Genomic DNA, 23,273 nt, shown 5'->3' with positions numbered 1-23,273 from the left:
TTCTGTTGCTAACTAATAATGCTTGTCACTTCTCTGTGCAGCTCTGGGCTTCCAAAGAGCAAGCACACACACTATAACCATTCTGTGTGTGGGATGTTTAAATCAACTGATGAACCATGAACTCATCCATTAACACATCATTTCCAGCATTGTGTGACTGGCTACAGTAGCGAGCATAATCGTGTATGATGCAGTTTGTTAATGGACCTCTAGATAGATGAATTTATAGAGGAGAGATTTACAATCTATGGCTTCCTGACACCACTGTAATCCTAATCCAGGAGCTAAGACCTCTGAAGTGCTGCACTGAGTCTGTGACCACCACATCTCGTATACACTGAACACAACCCACATGCTTTTACAGATTTGGAAACAAAAATCCTTCAACACCTACATGGTTAATGCAAAATAAAAATGTTTTAGGTTTACTTTTAAACATTTGAGTTTAACTTAATAGCAGAACAACCTGTTAACTATTTCTGCACAACATGCTGTGTTATAAATGTTTGAGTAATCACAGACTTCCAAGGGTGGTAAAGGATGGGAAAATAATTTGAGGAGAGCTTTACAAATAAAGATAACCAAAACTAGAAAACGTTAAAGAGCTCTACAACATCAGTTTTTTCGGGTCACTGTTCTGTTTTGTTTGACTCAGTAGAGTGGAGGAAACTACCATAAGAACCTCTACATCCCTGTTTTCAATTGAAATCAACCTTAATTAATTTTTTAATCCAAAGTAATAATTAATATTTTTTCATTAAGTATAAAACTCTACTATTTTATTTTACTAAACATATAAACAGTTTTTATAGAATATTAACATTTATAAATATTCTGCACACACATACAGGTACACACATAAATTTCTCCCACCACTACCACCCTAGCTAGCCATTCTAGACATTAACAATTTAAGAGTGTGGACTTTGCATGTTGTTCCCATATTTACATGAGTTCTCTCCAGGTACTCAGGCTTCTTCCCACAATCCAAAGGCATGCAATTAGTGAGGTAAGGTTAATTGATCATTCTAAATTGCCCATAGGTGTGAATGTGAGTGTGAATGGTTGTGTTAGCCCTGCGATAGATTGGTGACCTATCCAAGGTGTACCCTGCTGCCAAAACAGAATAGAAGGGATGGATGGATGGATGGATGGATGGATGGATGGATGGATGGATGGATGGATGGATGGATGGATGGATGGATGGATGGATGGATGGATGGATGCAACAAATACAACTCTATGGTCAACCAGTATTTGATTTTGAAAACACTAGAAGACTAGAAACACTTGGTAGAAGACTAGTTCAGGTTGTTCTTTTTTTGCTTTGTCTTGTTTTTTCCCTGCTATTTTAAATAAAAACATCTGATTCTGAGTCACACGTATGCAGTGAGGCTGTTGTTTCAGTAGGATGCCATTGGTGTAGTCAGAGTAGTGTGTGTGTATGTGGGTGGGTGTATGTGTGTGTCTGTGGGTGGTTGGGGGAGGTTACAGTCTTTATATTGGACCCCTGTGAGTCTAAGCATGTTTTCTGGATGTGCCAGTTTACTCCCTGAAGTACTTTAATGGATTAATTGTTTTCCCTCTGTCCCCTTTAACATGGAGAGAGGTAATACCCTTTACTTGGCATGGGGCTCATCGCTTTTGCTTCATCAGTTATGATGCCCTGTTTGAACAGCGTGCTGTGGAGTCGTGTCTGTGCTTGATTTTTGGTAGCCACTTAAAAGACAGTAAAAAAAAAAAAACATCAATGGGTGAAACAAACCGTATCCATTCTGTTGCGCTTCCCTTCATTTTTTGGTTCATGTCCACATATGTCAATAAAGCAAAACTAAGCTTCCAAGACAGTTAAGTTTTTACTCTTGCTTCATGTAAAACAACAAAAAAGAAAGAGGTAAACCACACAATTCTGAGAAGTCATTACATGCTAACCCTGTTCAAGGATAACTAGCGTGCTATTACCAATACATGCCAACAGCCATATGTGACATGTGTTAGAATGTCTTATCACTTGATTTGACCTTGTCTCCTGGTCTTGCCTCCCTTCTGACTGGTGAAGTGGAAGGTGGCAGGTTCGGGTTCGCGGTGGACATATGTCTATGCATAAAGCAGTGCTTTGGAAAGCAGATTCAGCAAAACCACTGAGTTAAGTAACCAACCCAGATGTTAGATGATGATGCTGATGATGGGATGGGGCTTAGCAATGCATTATAGAATCATGCATGCACATCATCATCATTCAACGCAGCAAACATTAATGTAGAGAGTAATGCACACATATGCTCAGTGTTTAAAAATAACTCTTTGCGTCTTTAACTTGTTTTTTAGTCTGGATTCTGGCTATAGCCTGTGAAAGATTCAGCAGCCAGTGTTATTCAGCAGGTGTATGGTGACTGCTAAACAAAAAACCGTCACCTAGTCCTGTACTGTGAGGTCTTAAGTAAAAAATTCCACATTATATCCAGATATGAAATTATCTAAACGTACTCTGGTTTGTTTATGTCAGACAATTTAAAATTATCCTATCAATTTTGATTGTTTTTTAATGTTAGAAAACTTTCCGAAAATGCCGAAAAGATTCCCTACTAGTCGTTTGAGGACGTAAACTCAGGTCTAAATTACCATCCTCCTCAAAAAAACCAAAACCAAAAATCGTTTTCAAGTCGGTACCCTTCATTAGATCATCTGTATAAACTGGAGGGGAAGAACAACTTTGCCCCAAACCTACCTCTGAAAAGCATTGCGATCCAAATATAAAATCCAAGCGAACACGGTTTCCAAAACTTGTGGCACCGCATGCTGGCACCGTCCAGTGAACTCCAGCGGTTGTGTCGGCTAGACGGGAACTCTGATCCGGCTCGGCGGTGGAATGAACATGCGGCTGGGGAAAACGAAGGGGACCGGGACGGCGTGAGAGATTTGCAAAAAGAAAAGAAAAAAAAGACTGACAGACAGGAGTGCGGAGTTCAGATTGGCACGTTCACGCTGCTTCAGTCTCCCTCACACGCACACGCACACAACGCTGCACAGTGCACCTCCTTCCCAGCCTGAGTGCGCATCACAGGTAACACAACAGGATACAGTAAAGTAATAGCCTCTGTCACGGGAGTATGAGCACAGATGAGGCTGATGAGATGCCTGTAACCCAGTAATTGTGTGCTAACCCTGAAAACTAGCTCACATTTGAATGTTAAATCCTACAACATGCTCACGAGACACTGACTAAAGATTACATTAGTGTCTACTTAAACTCAACTAGTCTAATCAAATAAAGGTGCGTGTGCGTGCCGCCCACTTATATTGCTCACATTCTGGGGGTGATAATGTTAGTGTTTGACCTCAGGCAATGATGTAACGAAACCCTGAATGTAAAGTCCCCTGAAGTGATGGAAACAGGACTGTGTGTATGCTCTCCCAGTCACGCCTGTATACACTGCAGTCTATTACAGTAAACAGTAGAATTAAACAGGGACTTTTTTTAGATGTTCATGGAAAAAAAATCTTATCTTTCTTGCACAGAGTAAGGTATGAAGATTGATTCCATTTGTGCACTGTTATATAAGTACAGATCTAAAAGTAAATAAGGAATATGTAACCCTAAGTAAAACTCCAAATGGCATAAGTGCTCTGACAGTGTAAATAAATGTATTCATTAGTGAACTTAGGATAAGGTTATCAGTTGGTAGCCGTATATCACTATTAAGTGTAATAAAAGTTGTATCAATACTCTTATCTACCTCAGATAAACAAGCTACTTAAGCCCAGGAGTAGTATTGTAGCCTGAAAGTAACATCCTGCAAGATTTAAACCAATCTGCTCAGTCCAATCAGTCAAATCATTACATGCTTGATTCTATGCATAGCCTTTTCTGAGCAACTCGTAAAATTGGTAGTTGCCCATGTGACTGACATATATCTTTTTTCTTTTGCTAAGTGCACATTTAAATCAAACACAAGGTCAAAGAGTAGCTATACAAATACCAGATAAATAAATTTGTCATTTGTCTGTTTTTTTTATCTCACTGTTTGACAGGAAAACTTACTCTGACCCAAGTAGCAGGTACAAATCACCAGTGCATACCCTCCATCTCCCACAGCTGTAGATCATCATTTATTGAAGTGCCACGCGTCGCACTGCAATTTCCCCCTTCCCAGCTTTACAAAGAGGTTCATCAACTGCATTTTTGTCATATTTGTCTCCTTTTTGTGCCAGACTGGCTTATAATCAAATGACCTATTTATTCCAGTCCATAAATAATTTCAGTCGGAAATAGAATCCAACAGGCAATGAGGGGGAACATTGCATATTTCTCCAAATGTTCTCGCCGCCTTTGCTCCCTGTCTCTTTCTCTCTTCTTCTTCTCTCAATGGAATAGGGGCGTATTATCTAAGAAGCAGCCCTGCGCCATTGGTATTAGTTATTTTTCCTACCCCACATGGAGCTCCATCTGAGGAGATTTATGCTGTTAGATCTGATTTGGTACAGCATCCCATATCTGTTCAATAGGTGGTCCCGAAAGCCACAGTGGGCTGTGTGAAACCTCTGATCCCAACTTCATCCTTTCAAATAATCTCACTGTAAAAGAAAAAAAAAACATCTAGGGAGTGAGAAGGAAGTAAAAGTAAACAAATCACACACAGTGACACACCATGTCACAAAGCTTGAATCATCTCAAACTGGTTTCTTGAACAAGAATGCGAGTTCACTGTAATCAAATGTCTTCCAAAATCACCAGATCTCAATCCAATAGAGCTCCTTTGTGATGTGGTGTAATTGGAGATTTGCATCATTGATGTGCAGCTGATAAATCTGCAGCAATTGTTCGAATTGCCATCAATTCAATATGGACCAAAATCTCTGAAGTATTTCCAGAAACGTGTACAACAAAGAATTTGGGCAGTTCTGAAGGTAAAAGGGGTCCAAAACATTACTAAGGTGCATCTGACAAAGTGTTCGTTGAGTGTAAACATTAAGTGCATCATTATGCATGCAGTACTGTCTCTGTGTGTGTTTGTGTTTATAAAGTGATTCTGTGGCTCTGTTGCACCAGGAGTATTTTTTTTTCACTTTATGTTTTTCTTTCCACTGTTTTGCCTCCTCCTACACTCTGTATAGCTGTTTGCCCCCACTTAACAATGCACAGTGCACATTACAACTGCACAAACACACAATTTAAAAAAACAAAAACAAAAAACATCTCTATGCTCAAAGTTCTTAAAATCAATCCTCCAGCAAACTGGCAGCTGATGATACTCTGGACTCTTTCACCCAAATACTACAGTCCTTTTTCAGACAGACCGTTCAGATTTTCCACCCTAACGACGTGTACAGATGTATTCCCAACACTGTTGTTTGGCAAACGTATGTAATATGAATGAACATGAAAGATGCCACTGTGCAATTCTTATTTAATTAATGTTTCACCTTTTTGAGTTGATTGTGAGCTTCAGTGCTGAGGTTTAAAATGTCTCCAGTCCAGGAAGTGAACAAGAGAAAATGATAACCACAGAAAGGAGTGTGAGGACTGCAGGGAGCTGTTAATTATCAATTTTTTTTTTATAAATGGAAACTGTTCTGTTTAATTACTTAATGTTATGACGTTACTGGTACTGCTTCCCTGTTTCGTCTTTGTCTTTTCTTCTCTTCAAATCCTTATGGTATTTTTCTACTACGTGAAACAAACTTAGCACACATCATTACTGACAATCACACATCGCAGTACAACTAAAAGCTGATAGTCAGAAAAAATAATCACAGATTTGTCACTATCTCGATATTCTCTCAATGATGAGAAAGTATGCATGAAATTTTCAGTATCGTAACATATTTTGTTCAACATCCATCTTGTCCTTTGCCCTGTTTCTAACTTAAATATTTGAAATATTCCCCATAGTCCCAGCAGGGCGCATATGTATGCATGTACATGATAGAATGAGGTCAGATGAGCTTTAGTTTGTATCTAAATCACTACCTTTGATGTGGGAGGTGTGCACGCATTCGTGAATCTGCATTGTGTCATTTATAATCTTTTCAGAAGTGTGTGCATATCTGAAATGTTTTCAACCCAAAAAATAAAATGCATCTTTTCTGCACTCCAATATGTGCTGGTTTGAGGTACGTGTGAATATCTAGCCCACATGATGAAGATCATCTTGGTCCGCTCAACACAGCTCGTCCTTTTTTGTCTCACTAGCTGCCAGCTTGCCATTTGTCTCTGTTAAAATGTTCAGGTGGTGACAGTTTATTATGGGATGCGACAGAAAGGTCAGACCTCTCATACACACTTAGTAGTTTACTGTAGAAAAAGGTCAGCAGTGTGTCAAGGGTAAAGGACAGACAGAGCGTGTCAGACGAACCCAAACAAAAAGAGCTAAAAGGTTTTGTGCGGTGTGTGGGGGCGAGTGAAAATGTTACACAGCTAAAGAAAAACAAATAAAAAATTATACAATTACGCTGAAAAATAATTGTATAATGTCACATGTGTATGAAACAATCATTAGAAAGTCTTAGGTTCATAAATAGTTAAAATTATTCTCAATAGTTTCTCTTTGGATAACCGTTACCCTCAGTTCAGCTTTTATATAGTTATTTTCATGTGGCTGCATCAGCGTTTGAGCGAGATCGTAGGCCTAAATATTACATCACACAAAGAAATTCACTGGCAGGCTCCTCCTCATACTTAAAAGGATGAGACCTAACGCAGCACCTCAACAAGTAAAAATGAAAATTAATCCTTCTGGGACCTGCTTTGATTTTTTTTTTCCGGAAGTCTAAGCTGATTCAAAAGCAAGCTTTAAATTACCTTCCCTCAGAAAATGCTGCTTTATGTGTTAATATTTCCCTTTCATTAAATCCATCACATAAGTTGGAGTTTTTGTTTATTAATTAATCTGCTTCATTTTGTCAGTTTCACTCCTGATTTTATGTTAATAGTTTAATGCATCAACATCTGGCCACATTTATGTTTGTTTTGTTTTATTCTTTAAGTGTGTTTTTTTTTTCACGGTGTATTTTCTCATACTTATTTTCTTAATATACCAACACAGATTACAAAAATTATTTTGGAAAAATGGCAGTTGTTTTGCCATTTGTGTCACACAAAGAGTGAACGCTCTAACCAAAAGTCAGTGTGGATAGGACTACACCTAGTGGTAGAAATGTAGACATACACACACAAGCTTTACTTCTACAAGACTATAAAAATAGGTCGTGCGTTCAATAATATATGGTTATTTACATAACATAAAACATAAGGAATTTGGTAATACCATTTGAAACAGAAAAAAATATCTATTGCAATATAATGCAATAAGAGTTCAAAGTAACATGAGTGGAGAATCTTTTGTGGAAAAAGTTGATGCAATAATACCTTTAAAGTTCAACATAACTTTTGTTTTTAAGGGTTTTAAAATGCAGCCAAAAAGCAAAGAATAGCTGTGTCTAGAAAAAAGCATTTGTAAGCATCTTTTCTTCGCTAATTGTAATTTATTTAAACCAAACACGTCTTACAGAATAAACGTTTTAGTGACTGTCATGGCCTAAAAATACAGCCGGTAACATCTCTATGCTGAATCTCACAGCCTGGCTGCTGTGGGGGAAGGCCTGCTGTTTGGTCTGCTGGCAACAGATAAATGTAAATGTTGACTCAGAGTGATGGCCTGCCCTGATGCTTGAGTTCTTTCATTCCCTTCTGGTTTCTGGTATTAAAGGAAAAAAAATCTATGAAGGAAAGTGTTGTTCACTTTTCATGATGGATTTTAAGCTGAATCCGAAACACTCACACATTCAGACGAATGACACCGCTGCAGGTAAATCTCCCTTTCTGTCTCGTTTTAATGAAACTTTACAGTATTCACACCTGACAGCTCAAGCAGTTAGATGTCTACACATTTCTCTCTTTCTTCTAAAACATTTTCTTTACTCATAATTTCACAGACATGAAGTTTGTGATCCTGTTAGCTGTTTTGAGTGGTAAGTTTTCTCCTCTGTTGTTACTGCAAGTATATGTGCTGGTGTTGTAGATTTAAAGTCATGAAACATAGTTTTGAAAATTATAGTTTTAAAATTTAAACATGCAGTGTTCTACTAGACCTACTTAACATCCAGGATTCGCTCATGACTTCTATTTATGTCAGTGTTGTTAGGAATTCTTATTTAATACATGCGCCTACAAGTATTATAATATCCGTCAATGTTAATGTTTTTAGGGGGTTTTGCTGCCCCTTTCCTGAAGGAAGAGGAGGCAAAGGGATTTATCAGGCTGAAGAGACAGGCAGGATATTGGGATCCACACCACTCTCAGAACCAGTGGGGTTACACCGTTCAGGAGCAGGTAAATGTTAGTGAAATGTTCTAAGCATATAGAGTGAGTCACTTTAAGAATCGTTTCATGTAATTGTTTGTTCATTAGGCTAATGAGTACTGGACGGCCATTCGAACAGATGCGCAGTATTACATGGACATGAGCAACCTGATGTTTGACCGCTCTGTGGCCACGTGAGTGACGTAACTGTTTGTCGCTATTAAATTACATTTGAATGTTTCAGAGTCAGACTCTTCCAATTTTATCGAGTACATTACTTACGTAACTTTAAATCAAACACGTTTGCAAAAGAAACAACAATGGTTACTGTTTTAATGGTCAGCGTGCCCAAACCGAAGTAACTTCAATGAGCACTGTAACTTCCTTTTAATATAGTTATGATACTTTTGACCACACAAACTTAAAGCCAACATTCATTATATGTATTTTACTTTGCAGCGAAAACAACAGGATGTATATGGAGATGCTGCGCAATGCACGCGCCCACCTGGACAGCCTCACCGGTCGTAATGGGTAGTAAAGAAAAAAGAAGACTGGGGGCCCAAAATAAAAACAAATTAAATGGAAAACATTTCATAAAAAGTGATTTACATAAGCATATATACAAAATATTAGAAAGTATATAAAGACTTACTTGATATGGGATGTTTTTGAATATGTTCTCCATTCAGAGCCTGTCTGAACTGTAGATTTAGCGATCAAACGCACTATGACATGAACGCAACATTTGGACAGAAAGTCTTAGAATCTCATTAATTGGTCAGCTTTTTTACTCAAGTTAAGCCTCTCATTGGTTACGAAGCGTGACCATTATTTCCTATATCAGCATGGCGGAAAATGTTGTTTTTAGCAATTGTGTAAAATTTATTGGATTATTGTAGAAAAATGATGCAAGCATTTCATACAATAAAATCAAATTAAATTGAACTGAACATTTTGCTTCTTTAGTCTTTTGGGATTGTCTATTAATGGAAATAAAATGATTTTATGCCATTAATTAAAACGTATTCAACAGTATTCGAAGAATCAAACGAAATGAGATTCACCACCAGGTGGTGCTGCAAGATGCAGATTTTACTTCACAGATTTCAGCCAAAGCTAAAATGATCCTGTTTGGGGGGGATAAGTCATACCATTTGTGACACTGCAGTGACTTAAATTTTGCACACAACATGATGAGCAAATACATTTTTTGCTGAATTGTAAGCGAGTCTAAAAACAGCATTATCTTAAACAGGCTTGTGTATTTAAACCAGCTTTATTGGTTTGATTAGGTACATCGAAACAATAAAAACAACAAACTTATGGGTTGTTTTCATTAATCCAGTACACTTTGTTACTTTAAATGTATTCTTTGTCTGCTGTGAGAAAAATTTATCTGATGAGGACGACACAAGTGACAAATCAGTAAATGCTACTGAAACAGAGCAGCACAATTTTTAAGCTTCGGTGTGGTGATACTCAACATACAGCCTGAGGGCCAAATCAGGGCTATCATTAAGTTAATGTTAGCAATAAGTCAGTTATTGCTAACATTAACTTTTACTGTTTATTACTTTTATTTCAGGTTTATTCATGCCTTGTCACATGCAAAAAAAAAACACAGGGAAGAGTAAGTTAAGTATCTTTCCTTTAATACTTTATTTCCCCTAATGTGTGACATCAAAAGTCAAACGTTTTGCGAGGTGGTGGGATCTCTGTTTAAGGTAGTTTAAAGGTTTCTGCAGAAATGATTTTTCTTACAGTTTACTACAAAAAAGTAGCCTACTGTTAAATAATAGCTTTGACAACGCCCTCATGGGTGTTTATTTAATTAAAATTCCCAGAGTAGAAATTTGTTTTGAATTTGAAAAAAAAAGTATGTCAAGAAAAAAATATCAAATTAAATATGATGTTGGTTAAAAACATAAAAAATAAGGCAATTATGGGGTTTTACCTTAATCTTGTATATTGATAGCTAAATACCATTTGGTGTAGAGTTTATGAAGCATTTCTTTGTTGTTGTTTTTTATTTTGGCAATTTGCGAACTGAAACTCAACACAGGTGAGACTACTGGTTACTCAGGTTGTCATATATATCTTAAACCAGAATAAAATGCCAATATAATCAGATGAAACGTTATGATATTGACAAAACAGACAGAGTGACCTGATGACTTATTCGCATGTATATTTTACACAGTGGTTTAACAGAAAGAGTCAGATAGTCAACAAAATCCTGTAAAAGGTGCCTGCAGTGGGCTCTTCTTGCTCAGTGGTACCATGTTTAAAAAATGTTTTCTTTGAAGGCAGATGATCAGTTGCCTCGTCAGTGTAACGGCTCTGAAGCTTGTTCCTCACTTGGAATTGGAGGGGGGATTTTCATGAACATATGCAGAGCTGGAGTGAAGATAAGGATGGTGCCTAATACTGAGACAGTGAGGAAAGCCCAAAGGAAGATTCTGTCTAACACCTGGGCCACAAACTTCCAGTCTTGTACCACCTGTGAAAAGGTAAAAATAAGACATGGGATTACAGAAAGAGTATGCGCAATATAAACATCAAGTTCTTAATCTGTCAAAAGAATTTAATGTTTATTGATAAATACTTTACACACCTCACGGATGAAGTGTTCTTTACGGATATGTCTGCTGATGTAGCGCACCGAATAGATGGCTTTCTCCAACATAGCACCCCAGGCTTCTTCGTCCTTCCCATCAGAAGTAGTCGGTCCGAGCGAACCACTGTTTGTCTTCTGGCCTCTCCGACCTCCAGAGCGAGACTTCAGCTCAGGGCTTTCGGGAGCCAGCTCTGGGTAGTGGTAGCGGTCAGTGTGCCCTCGCATGCACAGCAATCTGGGCAGTTTTTGAAGAAAGAGGTTTCGAACCCATGGCGACATTGGGTGGTAAGTGGCTGAGGAGCGGTGGTGGACATTGATGACAAAGACAGTGACGATGATGGAGAGGGTGACAAAAATCATGATGAAGAGGAGGTACTCTCCGATCAGGGGTATGACCTTGGAGGAGGAGGGAATAATCTCTTCAATGACCAGCAGGAACACAGTAAGTGACACTAGGACAGAGGTAGAGAGTGAAAGCTTCTCTCCTTCATCTGAGGGGAGGTAAAAGACCAGGACGGTCAGAAATGACAAACCCAAACAAGGGATGATTAGGAACAGCGTGTAGAACAAAGGCAGCCTCTTCAGGATGAAGGAGTATGTGATGAAGGGGTAGGATAACAAGCCATCTTTTCTGTTTCCTTTGGCACCAGTAGCGCTGAGTATCTCCCACTCCCCGTTATCAAAGAAGTCTTTCCGATCAACCTGGTTGTCCATGAGAACCAAGTCCACCATGCTGCCATCATAGGTCCACGACCCAAACTTCATGGAACAGTTCTGGCGATCAAAAGGGAAAAAAGTGACATCCATGGTGCAGGCAGATTTGTAACTGGCAGGTGGTGTCCAGGTGATGGCCCCGTTGTACTTCACAATAGCTTTGGTCATCAGGGAACCCTCAAACCGCCCATCAGCACTGAAGAAATATGAAACACAAGTCAATTCTCATCTTAAGTCCATTTACATGAAACTGTTAAATTAATACTACTATATGCAATCGTCCATCTCTTTGATAATGAATTGTTTTTATGCACCTGTTGTAGTTCAACTGATAATCACATGAAAATTGAAAATTTATGGACTCTTTGAGAGCATTATGAAATGTGTCCACATCGCTCCCTGCTACTTGACCAATGGCAACTAAGACAGGCTCAAACCTAATAAGTGGTCAAGTAAATGTATGGCTGATTGGGTGACCGTGGCTCAGGGGGTTGGGAAGCGTATCTGTAACCGGAAGGTCGCCGGTTCGATCCCTGGGCTCTCTGTCCTGGTCGTTGTGTCCTTGGGCAAGACACTTTACCCTACTTGCCTACTGGTGCTGGCCAGAGGGGCCGATGGCACGAAATGGCAGCCTCGCTTCTGTCAGTCTGCCCCAGGGCAGCTGTGGCTACAACTGTAGCTTGCCTCCACCAGTGTATGAATGCGAGAGTGAATGAATAGTGGCATTGTAAAGCGCTTTGGGTGCCTTGAAAAGCGCTATATAAATCCAATCCATTAATGTACAAGGAACAGAGTGGCCTTTCTGAGCACAGCTCAGTGTTACTGATTTTTTTAGATGAGGTGTAAGATTAAATATTTATAATATTTATATTACAACATGCTGGTTACACTCAAAGAAAGCTTTTTTTAAAGCAATTAAGATAGATAGCATCACGTTGTGTTAGTGTTTTTCATGCAGACAGACTCATGTTTCACATGACGTAATCATCAGTCACTGGATTGCTGAAATTTCAGAGCGGCCTTACTTCTCATACAGGACGATGTCTGGGAGCCAGATATTTTCTGAAGGAACTCTGATGGAGGTGATTCCTCCGTATTTATCTGGATTCCATCGCAGCTTGTAATCAATCCATTCCTGGTCAAGGGAAAATGCAGGAAGCCACATCAGCAGACTTATAAACAACACTCAATAATACTGTGATTTGCTTGTATTTGTTGTATACCCTCTATAACAGACTCCTTTATGAATTCTGTCACCCATCATCAGTTATACAAATAACAACTAAATATTACATTTAAACCAACTGCTCACACATACAGCTTATTTAAGCAAATCAAGGGTCTATAAATTAGTTTTAAAATACATTACATTCAAAAAGTCAGTCTCATTTTACCTGCAAACCATGTGTTATTTGTTAATGCATCATGAAAAATAAACTGATTAACATTTATGAGAAAATGTTTATAAATGGTCTCTTGGATGATTCTGTACAATCTTTCATGCTCCTGCCCAACAACATTGTGTTCATTTTGTCTTACCTGCCACAGCCAAACATTAGTTGTCATTAGCTGATTTTTCTCATCCTAAAAGACAAAAACATAAAAAATAGAAAAAATATTATTATTTAAAATTGGGAAAATATGTTATGTAAAAATACTTTCCAAAAACGTAAGAAGAAATCATTTTTGCAACCCATTGTTTTATTATTTGGTGGATTTGCACATTAAAATGCAACTATGAAAATGAAATATATTTGCTTGTTTGGCTGGTTTTGGTTGGGTTGTTCAGTTCTGTGCAAAAGACTCAAGACACCCCTGATGTCTTTGCATGTTTTCAGGGAAAATGGGAAATAGGTGCAGCGATTGCATACATAGAAATAAAATAAGACAAAAACAGAGTTTGTAGAATTCCTAAAAGCTTGAAAGTCAACATTTGGCATGGACACTTTTATTCTTCAGCTGTGTTAGCTGCAAGCTCATTTTCATTGTCATTCAGTATTCTTCAGGAGCAGTTCTCCAGGCTTCTTGAAGGATGTACAAAGCTCTTCTTTGGATACTGGCTGCCCTTTGTTGTGCCCTCTGTCTACATGACCCCACACTGCTTCAGTAATGTTGAGGTTTGAGCTATGGGGAGGAAAGTCCATGACTGATGGTGTTCCACTGTGTGTTTTTCTATCCAAGTATGCTTTTCCTGCAGTGGCAATGTGCTTGAGATCATTGTCATATTAAAAGATGAAGGCACTGCCAATCAGAAGCTTCCCAATTGTTAGTGGATCAAAGTCTGATGATACTTTTCTGGGTTCATATTTCCATCCATTTTGACAAAGATTCCAAAACCACAGACTGAAGTTCAGCCTTAAATACTGACAGAGCCTCCACTGTGTTCTACAGATGGCTGTAAAACATGGCACTCATTGTTATACCCCTCTCCTGACTTCCTCTGTACATACTGACAAAAATGTCAGCCAAAAATTTCAGATTTGGATTCATCACTCCATGAAACCTATCGCCACAGATTTTGAGTCAAATTCTCATGTCATTGGCATACCTCAGCCTTATCCGTCTCATGTCATGATTCTATTAGTCCAAAAACACTATTTTATGCCAATAAACTTTGATATCTTTGGCATTTTTTAAAAGATTTAACTAAAGAAATAAAAAACTTGCTTTTGTAACAGAGTTCTAGTAACAAAGTACCTAAAGATACACTTTAAAATTGGTTCTTCGCTAAGGCACCTGTTCAGTATAGACTCAACACTGATTCACGCTTAAATGATTCATAAACAAAGTTTACAAAGAAATCCAAGATCACTTATTTCATTCAAATATTTTATTGTCTGCTACTGTTTTAGTGAATATAAAACCCCCAGCTCAGGTGAACCAAATCATCTTTTCGTTTTCCACTGTATCTGACAGAATCTGATTTATCTGCCACTTTCTTAGTAAACACAAAGAAAACATAGTACCAAAAGTGGGTGCAGGAAGCTGTGCTGATAACAAAAACAAGTTCAACAACCTTAGCAGACGTGAGCGAGACATATTCAAAGATGTTCAGCATATCCAGCGCAGGCCTCAGCTGTCAGACTCAGTTGAATGTTTTGGTGATCACATAGACCAGAGGTGAACCATAATCTAATACAGAGCTGAGCAGCAGCCTAGAGAGAGTCAGGGGACATACACAGCATAGGCGGGCTGCTGTTTTTATGTTTAGCTCCATCGCCCTTTCTCTTTCCCAGAATCCAACAGATCAACCTAAACCTTTCCTATTTGCCACAAACAGCTTTATGTAATTCATTTCTGGCTGTGTTTGTTGGAAGGAAGAGAAGAAAAGTTAAATATGGACTGGCTGAGATGAATATTTCAAGCCAAGAAGCATGGTTCCTCCATTAGCGTGCTCAGTTTTCTCCTCCGGAGCAACTAAACCATCTCAACCTATTGCAACCAGCCTCTGAAATATTAAACAAACACTCCAAAGAGAGACAGTGTAGTCACAAGTATGAAGAGATAGCTTGAGCTCTATTTCAGCACCACACATAGTGGGACTGATGAAACCAGAACAACCTCTTTATATTTCTTTTATATGTGTTACACGTGTTTTATCTAACTCAGTGTCTTGATACTTTTTCAATAATTGCATTTTCAAAGCAAGTTCATGCTTGCATTTAGTGTTTGCTGTTAAAGGGCAAGGCTTGCAATATTCTTTACTTTGGATGTTGCCAACAAATCTCACAGGAAGACCGAAAGACTAAAAGTTGTGTAAAATTCAAACTTAGTTTCATTCAAACTAAGGAAGCCACTTTTAACAGGAGTTGCAAACTGATGTCAGTCTGTTTGTACGTGTGTGTGTGTGTCGTCTCACCACATCGACCAGCTGAGAGATCTTGAGTCCAAAGCGTACTTTAATAGTGTCATTGGCACGCTGGATTGGCCTAACCCAGCGCTGATAGCCTTGGAAAAGGTTCTTCAATAAAGCATCCTCCATCTCCGCCAAGGACACAAACTCATTTGGAGCTGGAACAAGAAGAGGGAAGATGGATCAACAATAATAACTCCTACTGCCGCTGCTTTTCACCATCACCAGCCTGATTTTAAGTGGCAGGGATAGAAAGTAGAGCATTTACTCTTCCTCTAAAAAACACACACTGCATAACAAGATAACAAGATAGGATAAATGGTTAATATGGCTGTGCACAGAAGCTGGGCAGTCAGCCCATCAGTCAGTCTGCAGTGAAATAAAGCCACCAGAGAAACAGAAACTGTAATGTCGATGGAGAGAGACATCTAAAATATCCGACACAAGGGACATCATGTGCAAGGACTAATGTGTGTGAGCTGAGGGACCGGGAGGAAGAGTGTCCACCTTTGACCTGCAGCGTTTTTGCTTTGTTTTTTTTTCCCACTCTGGCTTCACATCTGTCTGACATCATCTGACAGGGTAAATGCATATAAAGGATCCACCAAGCAAACATAAAAGCCACATTACAGATGATTGAATCCCACAAGCTCTGGCTGTACTTTCAAGGACAGGTGCAGAGATGCTGATATATGACACCTGTGTTCTTGTTTGCCTGATGACCAGTCAGCTCCAAGAGAAGCAGAACTAGGGCCATCGCATTACTGCGTTACACTGCTAAAAGGACTATCTTGTTGCACTAAAAAAAAGCTTAATTCATCCCACAAAAATGGCAGCTTTTGCTGTTTTGTTGTTGTCAACACAATTAGAAGTCTGCATGCCTTCTCCAAGTTACTGAATCTTTTAAAAAAAAGAAACGTAGGAATGTAAACATAATCCTTTGCTTTATAAGACCAGTGGTGAGTAGTTGGTAGTAGTTTGTGCTTACCCGTTTGACAAGGTCATCGGAGTTTATGCAGAGTTTAATCAACGCTATTAGCGGATGTTGCACAACACTGAACAAATCGGTGGAGGCATTACTGAGCATAGAGTATGTCTTCTAAAGAAATATTATATTTATATATACATATATCAAGAGTTTTCTCACCGGCAATCTTCGCGGGGGACAGCTTGCAAAAACCCAAGAGGAGGAGAAGAAGGACTTCTAACTTCATGGTATTGTCAGCTGGAGAAGAAGGCTATGCACACCGATATGTCTTAGACCCCGAGGTTCCCATCAGTGCTGGAACTAGACGGTATACGGAAAGTAACCCCGTTACTGCTGCCGTGTATCAGGGGGCAGGGACCTGATGTGAGAGCGCATGTGTCCGAATCTGATTCCGTTCGAGGCGTCACGGGAAGCGCCGCTGTCGGTGGACGGGGTGGCTTGCAGGAGGAGGGAGGGAGGGAGCGGGGAGGATGAAGGAGGTGGTGGAGGGATTCCCGGATCGGACAAATAAGTGAAGTTTTAAAGATGCTCTAAATCATTGTGTTTAGCTCACTGCTGCTACTGACCTCCTCAGGATGGACTAGGTTATTACTAGCCGATGTTTAAAAGTCCTGCTCGGAATGTAAGTCTTGAGCTTTCACTTTAAATTGTGTGTAGAGTTTGCATTTTTTACAAAAGACTTGGGACAAACAAATACCCGCCTCTAATGACTTTAGCTTTTGTTGCATTTTGTTTTATTTTCTATAGTTTTCTTTTTAGAAATAAAATAATGATGAATATAATGCAGTGAGAATGGTTGCCCCTCCTTCAGCGTCACCTTTTAGTCCATAGCACAAAGCAATTAAGCCCGTCCTTTAATGCAGAAAGCCCCTGTATGTGCGCATGAAAACATCACATGAATGATGCGTCTTGATGAACTTCCTTTGAAAATGCAATCACTTTGTACCTAAGCAGGAGACTAGCCTACCTTCATCAATAACATCTGTTTTACCTGTTGTTATGTTTTGGAAAAGCTTTATTACACTTTATTGCACCATTATCCCCAGGATCAAGAATCTGAGTTACAAACACTGTTATATTTAACTTTAAATTACTGAATCAAGTTGTTAAAAAGTGCTTCCGTTGGTGTATGTGAAGGACACGCTTGTTTGAATTTTTTTGAAGTTTTATTTTGCACAAATAAACTCAAACATACATAGATCAAATTAAAGTAAGGCAAAAAATAGTTTTATTGACATAAACAGGAAGCAGAAAGATTCAAATCAGATTTTGAGACATTTATAGGTAAACCTGCAATGCAACTGGAACATTTCTGTCTCAGAGCACCAGGTTATCATTACATTATCACTGTGCAATCAGTCAAAGCTTACTGAGTATGTCCCAATGTGATTAGTTTGGCTAGTTTCAAGCTTGCTGAGACTCACCCTGGCATGAGTTTGTCTGTTAGTTTCCTCTACCTGATACCAACTATACACGGTCATAAATAGTGTAGTGAAAGTTTATTGTGTTGTGTATTTTTTAGAGGTCAAGTGTGTTTGCAAACATCAGTGTGAATATTTCATCAAGATAAAGTCATCGGCTGCTCAAGTGCCAAAGACAGAATATTTGGGGGTCACAACTACATAATTCAAACACATGATTGCACACATGTAAGACACAGAAACAGAAACAATATTTCCATGTTATGAGGCATGCCCTTGCATGCAACTGAACAAAAAGACTGAGGGTTGTCATGAAAAGGAAAGGAAAGGAAACCCAAACTCATGGCATACAGGACAAAAACAGCTGAACATAAGGCCTAACTCGCACACAAAGAAAGACACTTAGAAGAAGCAAAAACAATAGAATAGGAGTGAGAAAAGGAGAGCCAAGAGCAACATAAACTTATTATTATCCCGCAGTCAAAGACAGGCTGGTGGTGAGACGGCAGACATGCTTTACAACTCATAGCTGAGAACAACAACACTTTAGATGAAAAGAAATGTGTGATGTGAAATCAGTACTGCCCTATACCAGCTGACATCTGGGAACTTGTAGAAATGCTTAGCTGAGGTGTGAAATCAGCATCTTTGATACAAACACATTAGTATTGCTTAGTTATGTACAAACACACTTTAAAGTTTAAAGTTCCCTGTTAACACAGGTTGAAACCAGGCAACAATCATCTTAAAATATCAGCATGTATAAAGCTATTATTTGTATGTTAAAGTTCAGGGATTTGGATACCTGCTTTGAATGTTGTTGGGCCATTGAAAGGGTGTTATCAATGGTACAAGCTCCATAGATATAAAAAAGTCTCCATAACTCATCCAGGTATATTCTAAGCAGACAGGAACTCTCAGTATTTTTATTTTCTCCTCCTTTTCACCTCCCTCCTCTCTTTCTAGTATACATATGCAGTACACACACACACAAACACACACATACTTATATATATATATATATATATATATAAGTATGTGTGTTTATCTCACACTCCCCCTCCCTTGTGTTTCCTTTCCTTCTTCTCCTGGGTTGAAGTAGCAGGGATAACGGGAGGCTGATTATCACAATGAAATTATCCTGATTTTCTGCTCCACTTGGAGCGGTGGGGCGGGCAGCTGCTGCCTCCGAGATCGACCCATCCGCCTCGCCTCTAATCATTCAGAAACATAAATTCTCATGGGCTTGAAACCTGCTGGTCTCTTCCCAGATGACTGTGGGCAGCTGTGCAACGTGCTTGCATATGTATGTGTTAGTTGATGTGTGTGAGAGTGAGAAAGTGAGATAGTGAAAATGCAAAGTGAGGAGAGAGCACATTGTCAGCATCTGTGCGTTTACAAAAATGTTGGCGCTTGCTTGTCTTGGCTCATGTGTGTGTGTGTTCTCTTCTTGACTGTGTTGGTGTTGTTTTTGTTTTCTCAGCCGTTGTTGAGCCCATAATTAGAGTCTGCATAATTTCACTGGGTGCAGAAATATTGAATTAATAAGAGGAAAAAGCCTCGACTACCAAGGCCTGGGGGTTTAATCTTAGTGTGTTTGTTGTTTTAAGGGTTTAAAAAAATGGTCATAAAGGAAGGAGGGGGATACAGCAAAGGAAATCCAATCTCACACAGACTTCAAAGGGAAACACAAAGAGTAGTCTAATAGCATCACCCCACCCCATATGCTATCACCAGCACTTCAAATGAAAAATCAGATAACCTGATGGCCTCATAGCAGCTTTGAGATGATACAAACTTTTTTCCAAGTCACTCCAACTTTAAAATGGTCTGATGAAAAAAAATCCAAAACCCATCAATAATATAGCGGTTCAGTCATTTGATATTTTAATCTTCCGAAGCACAAAAGAACTGCAGGGGAAACTAGCTGCAAAGATTCTGGCCAGATCTGAGGAGCAAAAATCTTTCAAATTTATCTCAAACTTACAACAGAGGAATAAAAAGGGAAAGGGGAGCATGTGAGAGAGGGAGGGAGTGAGAGATTAAAACAAATTGGCCATAATACCCTTTGGGGCTCAAATATCAGTTCAAGAGCCAATGCTGGAGTGGAAAAAGTTAGCAGCAGAGTGAGCTTTCTCACTCCACTGACACACAGTCACAACATGACTATTGACCTTGAACATGATACTTCAGTCTAAGAGGCTCACACTGATTTTCCTTTTGTTTTCGTCTGACTGACGTGAGAAAAAGAAAAGACGGAGCAGCGTTTGAAACTCTAGCCGCTCAGACAGGGTTACAATTCTGTCTCCTTCTGATAATGTGTAAAGACGGAGGAGCAAAGATCAAGTGCGGCAGAAATGTTCACAGCATTATAGAAATAAACATCTGTGTATGCCTGCCTCACTTTGTTGGAACATAAAAGCAAGTTCCTACAAATAACTCATTCATCTATATGTGACTACCACAGTAAGTGCAGTGCTCAGTTTGTGGTCATATTTTTGGGGTCTTCTTCTCATATTTATTCAGTAGATGGAGCCACTCATCTTTGTTGCTAAATATCTTCATTATAGGAAAATTATGACAATGCCACAGTTCAGATATTATTAATCACTGTTATTAGTATCATCTGTGACCGCATAATGATCTTGTAACATTGTACGTAAATAAACCAACACTGACTGTTACAGAACTCACCCAAGCAGCTTCAAGCTCAGCACTACATTTACTGGGCTGCAGATACAGCAAGTTTAAAAATGATCTGATTAAGGGTTGTTGGGGAAAGCGAACAGACTGACAGACACAGATTAAGCACAATATTCCGATTTTCAAATGCTATACAGATGTTTGGAGCTGGGACACGTTTAATCTGAAAATCTTCAGATTAAAAAATAGCCTTTTTTGACCTCAACACCTCTAATTTAATTGTGCCCTCTGACAAGTATATAAGCTTCACAGTTTGTTTGCATCAGCACTGTGTCAATTAGATGTCCCCACTAAGATATGAAAAAAACGACTGTGTGTGTGTGTGTTCCTGTCTAGCTATCTTTGTGAGGACCGAAATCTGCATTCTACTATACTTTTGAGAACCAACAGTCCCTTGTGAGGACACACACACCGGTCCTCACAAGTTTGAAGGCCTTTTTGAGGCTCAAAATGTAGTTTTAGTGTCAGGGTTACAATTAGGTTATGGTTAGGTATAAGAGAAAGTTTGATTTAGTTGACTTTCATTAAAGTTTTTATTGCATGGTCCTAGGGGCTGCTGGATCATCCAGATTTCTCCCTTGAGACTCCTGTTCAACTTCTCTGCTCCTCTTCTCCTTTTCCTCGATGGTCCTCTTCGCATATACCGTATTCGATCCCTTGTGACTGGGTTAGGGTTAGGCATTCATTTTTAATGGTTTAGGATTAGGGTAAGGGATTAGGGAAACCATTATGTCAATGAAGGTCCTCACTAAGACAGCTGAACGGGCTTGTGTGTGTGTGTGTGTGTGTGTGTGTGTGTGTGTGTGTGTGTGTGTGTGTGTGTGTGTGTGTGTGTGTGTGTGTGTGTGTGTGTAGGAGCATCTCCTCCCAGAGTTAGTAGGCAAAGAGTTAATGGCTATGTCTGTAGTCATAAGTTGTGAGTCAGTTGTGCTTTGCATATTTGCACGTGTCTATAATCTGAATTTTTGCAGATATGGTTGTCTATCTTTATGTGTTTGTGCAAGTTTGTGTGCTTGTATGTACTTAATGTGGGTATGAAACTGTGCTGTGCTGCTCCATGTGCCAATATGTATGTATGTAAATCTGTATTTCCCTTTTTCTGTCTGTGTTAGCCTAATCTGTCTTCACATGCTGCTGTATTTATGTAGTTATGTTCATAATCACTGAGACAAAAACACTCTCTGTTCATCTGGATTCTGTGTGCCACCGCAGTGGATCTGAAATCAAACAGTCAAAACGTGACTGAGGGCAGACTTTCAGCTTTAATTAAATGGGTTTCACAAAAATATTGTATTAACTATTTAAGAATTTCAGCTATTTTTCTCGAATTTCAGGGCATCAAAATTAACTGAACAAACTGATATAATTTAAATATAAGAAGAGTTGGTGGGGGGTTTTTTTTTGTTTTGGGGGGTTTTCTTCAGAGCAGGTGGTTCAGTTCTGTGTTGCTTCACCAGAAGAAGGTCCTGGGTTTGAATCTACCATCGTTCCATGTGGTGTGAGTCTCTTCTGGTGTGTAACTGGTGATTCTAAATTGCCTGTAAGTATGAATGTCTGTCTGTGTTAGCCCTGTGACAGTCTGGTAACCTGTCCAAGGTGTACCCTGCACATTGGTAAACATGGCCGTGTCATATACATTTTCTCAGTTCAAACATTTGACATGTTTTCTTTATTCTGTTGAAACTAAAATGTAGCTTTATTAGATTTACAAATGCTTGGAACGTTTTTAAAAATTTACATTTAAATCCCTCAGCACTTAGTGGTGAAGGATTCTGATAGTTTCTTGATTTATCAAAGTATTGTATGCATTTCTCTGTGATGTTTGCTCACAAGCCAAAAACAACCTTGAAGCATTTTTTGCTGTCGCTGTTCCACCAAAATGTTCTTTCTTTATTCCAAGACAATGTTTCTTCATCCATCTGCAAATATTCATCAAAGAGTAAAATTAGGAGCCTGTGTTTGGTGTAAGGGCGTTGCAGCATTCTACGTCAAGAAGCAGCCATTTGTGTGTGCGAGAGAACCCTGCATGCATGTGTGCGTCTGTGCGTGGGTTCAGAAGGCTCCCATTGGAATGAATTATTTAGCGGAGAGTCTCCTTTACTTATCCATGGTTGACTGGCCACAGGCATGTACCGTTCTGCTCCCAACTACACAAGAGACTACCCTAATTCACCATCCAGCCTTCTGCAGTATGCCCCTGTCTCACCCTACAACCCCGCCCCAGTTCTCCCAAGCATGCTGAAGTGGTCCTCTGCAGATGTCCCTTTTTCGCTCCCTGCAACTCAGTGGGCAGAATCCCTGTAACTAGTGGACAAGGCAAGCATGGAAAGCTAAAGAAAGAGACAGAAGATGAGAAAAGATGAAGAGAAACTCACCTGGGGAAAAAATGTCAAGATCCTTTTTTTATGGAAACAAATGTGAGCTAAAACTATGATTTTATTTTTATTTTTTTATTACGTTAGTCCTTAAACCTCAAACCTGAAACAAAAAACCCCAAAAGCATTTCATCATCCTGGACTCTTCATATCCAAGAGCTGGATGCTAACAGTCGCGTCAACAGTGAAGAATCATGTAAAATATTCATCCATGTAGCTGGCTTAATAATGTATTATCCCTGAATTTACCACCCAGGGCTTTGCTGCACTCTGCTTTAGTCTCTGACTGCCACCAAG

The 23,273-nt window shown here is 39.1% G+C and overlaps 3 protein-coding genes across 3 annotated transcripts in view; 1 reads left to right on the top strand and 2 right to left on the bottom strand.

Moving 5' to 3' along the window:
* The window catches only part of LOC101471534 (neuronal acetylcholine receptor subunit alpha-7), a 36,882-nt gene extending 33,732 nt beyond the window's left edge, over positions 1-3,150 (bottom strand). The window contains exon 1 of the mRNA XM_004545510.3: positions 2,729-3,150. Within this exon, the coding sequence (XP_004545567.1) occupies positions 2,729-2,798 (70 nt within the window). The 5' untranslated portion in view covers positions 2,799-3,150. The remainder of the gene's footprint in view (positions 1-2,728) is intronic.
* Positions 3,151-7,658: 4,508 nt separating this feature from the next.
* Positions 7,659-9,227, top strand: LOC112435920 (uncharacterized protein C3orf85). The gene is made up of 5 exons (XM_024804985.2): positions 7,659-7,808; positions 7,936-7,971; positions 8,208-8,332; positions 8,411-8,496; positions 8,762-9,227. The coding sequence occupies exons 1-5, from the start codon at positions 7,667-7,669 to the stop codon at positions 8,838-8,840; spliced, it is 468 nt and encodes a 155-aa protein (XP_024660753.2). The 5' UTR covers positions 7,659-7,666; the 3' UTR covers positions 8,841-9,227.
* Positions 9,228-9,574: 347 nt separating this feature from the next.
* LOC101470779 (neuronal acetylcholine receptor subunit non-alpha-2) lies at positions 9,575-16,942 on the bottom strand. The gene is made up of 6 exons (XM_004545508.3): positions 16,637-16,942; positions 15,496-15,647; positions 13,176-13,220; positions 12,662-12,771; positions 10,920-11,832; positions 9,575-10,805 (listed from the first exon to the last, which is right to left on the bottom strand). Exons 1-6 carry the CDS (start codon positions 16,701-16,703, stop codon positions 10,632-10,634), a joined length of 1,461 nt encoding a protein of 486 aa, XP_004545565.2. The 5' UTR covers positions 16,704-16,942; the 3' UTR covers positions 9,575-10,631.
* Positions 16,943-23,273: the final 6,331 nt, after the last annotated feature.

The sequence above is a fragment of the Maylandia zebra genome, linkage group LG2 (assembly GCF_041146795.1).
Source record: "Maylandia zebra isolate NMK-2024a linkage group LG2, Mzebra_GT3a, whole genome shotgun sequence".
Classification (NCBI taxonomy): Eukaryota; Metazoa; Chordata; class Actinopteri; order Cichliformes; family Cichlidae; genus Maylandia; species Maylandia zebra.
Note: the sequence above shows the minus strand (reverse complement) of the source record. Positions and strands in the feature narration are given on the sequence as shown.

Excerpts from the sequence above, each read along its gene's own strand:
- LOC112435920 (XM_024804985.2), top strand. The coding sequence starts at position 7,667 with ATGCTTGAGTTCTTTCATTCCCTTCTGGTTTCTGGTATTAAAGGAAAA. Across the intron at positions 7,809-7,935 it reads GACGAATGACACCGCTGCAG|ACATGAAGTTTGTGATCCTG; the intron begins GTAAATCTCCCT and ends ATAATTTCACAG. Across the intron at positions 8,333-8,410 it reads GTTACACCGTTCAGGAGCAG|GCTAATGAGTACTGGACGGC; the intron begins GTAAATGTTAGT and ends TTTGTTCATTAG.
- LOC101470779 (XM_004545508.3), bottom strand. The coding sequence starts at position 16,703 with ATGAAGTTAGAAGTCCTTCTTCTCCTCCTCTTGGGTTTTTGCAAGCTG. Across the intron at positions 15,648-16,636 it reads GTCCCCCGCGAAGATTGCCG|CTCCAAATGAGTTTGTGTCC; the intron begins GTGAGAAAACTC and ends TTCTTGTTCCAG. Across the intron at positions 10,806-10,919 it reads AAGAACACTTCATCCGTGAG|GTGGTACAAGACTGGAAGTT; the intron begins GTGTGTAAAGTA and ends ACCTTTTCACAG.